The sequence below is a fragment of the Staurois parvus genome, unplaced genomic scaffold, assembly GCF_062004578.1.
Source record: "Staurois parvus isolate SC_StPar_1 unplaced genomic scaffold, SC_StPar_1.0 ptg000552l, whole genome shotgun sequence".
Taxonomy (NCBI): Eukaryota; Metazoa; Chordata; class Amphibia; order Anura; family Ranidae; genus Staurois; species Staurois parvus.
The window spans coordinates 1,725,779-1,727,100 of record NW_028318348.1 but is presented as its reverse complement, the minus strand read 5'-3'; the positions used below and the strand labels follow the sequence as shown (position 1 = coordinate 1,727,100).

At 36.5% G+C, this 1,322-nt stretch overlaps 1 protein-coding gene across 1 annotated transcript; it reads left to right on the top strand.

Moving 5' to 3' along the window:
- Positions 1-964, top strand: LOC149451009 (vomeronasal type-2 receptor 26-like). Its single transcript, XM_089691153.1, has 2 exons — positions 1-13; positions 63-964. Exons 1-2 carry the CDS (start codon positions 1-3, stop codon positions 962-964), a joined length of 915 nt encoding a protein of 304 aa, XP_089547279.1.
- The last annotated feature ends 358 nt before the right edge of the window (positions 965-1,322 follow it).

The window sequence follows — 1,322 nt, the reverse complement described above, 5'->3', positions numbered from 1 at the left end:
ATGAGTTCTAGAAGTATGTATTGCGCACAATTACCTTTTTCTTTTTTGTGTTTCATTTCTAGATAGTGAGAAATGTCACAAATGTCCTGAAAACGAATGGCCTAATGAAAGGAAAGACAAGTGTGTTCCCAAATTAACAGAATTTCTTTCCCTGGAAAAAGACATTTCGGCTGTAACATTTTCAGTCATATCTGTGCTTTTTGCTGTTGTAGATGACTTTATTCTTGGAATTTTTATATCATTAAGAGACACTCCAATTGTCAGAGCTAATAACAGAAACCTCAGCTTCATTCTTCTTCTTTCTATCAAGCTCAGTTTACTTTCCATATTCCTATTCCTTGGTCATCCGGTAGATCTCACTTGCATGCTTAGGCAAGTCACCTTCGGAATTACTTTTACTATTTCCATTTCTTCAGTCTTGGCCAAGACGATCATGGTTTGTATCTCATTCAAAGCTACCAGACCTGGCAGTACATGGAGAAAATGGCTAGGGTTCAAACTGGCAAATTGCATATTACTGATATGTTCCTCTGTTCAAGTGCAGATTAGTGTTATATGGTTGTCAGTTTCACCTCCGTTTCAGGAATTTGACATGGACTGTTCTCCTGGGAAAATCATCATCCAATGTAATGAAGGTTCGGTTCTAGCATTTTATTTGATGTTGGCTTACATTGGGTTTCTAGCAGCTGTGAGTTTTGTCCTAGCTTTCATGGTGAGGACATTGCCGGACATCTTCAATGAGGCTAAATACATCACCTTCAGCCTCCTGGTGTTCTGCAGTATTTTGATCTGTGCCATTGCAGTTTACTTGAGTAGTAAAGGAAAGCAAATGGTCACTGTAGAGATTTTTGCCATACTGATGTCAAGTATTGCGATATTATGCTGTATCTTTTTTCCTAAGTGCTATATTATATTAATGAAGCCTGAATTAAACAGCAAAATGCAACTGATGAAAAAAAAATAAACAAGAACAGAACCTATAGCAAAACCATAAGAAATAGTTCTTCTATGTTTTCTTAATTAAAATGAAATGTCTGTGATAATTAAACAAGCAATCTATACAAATATCAATGTATTTTAATTATTTCACAGCAAAATTACACTTGGTCTAAACCAGTGGTTCTCAACCTTCCTAATGCCACGACCCTTTAATACAGTTCCTCATGTTGTGGTGACCCCCAACCATAAAATTATTTACCCAGTAATTATAATTCATGAGTGTCGTTTTACCTCCAATACTGCTGCTTTCAACACAGTAGCTGCTTTCAACACAGTAGCTGCTTTCAACACAGTAGCTGCTCTTTACACATCGGAAATATGTG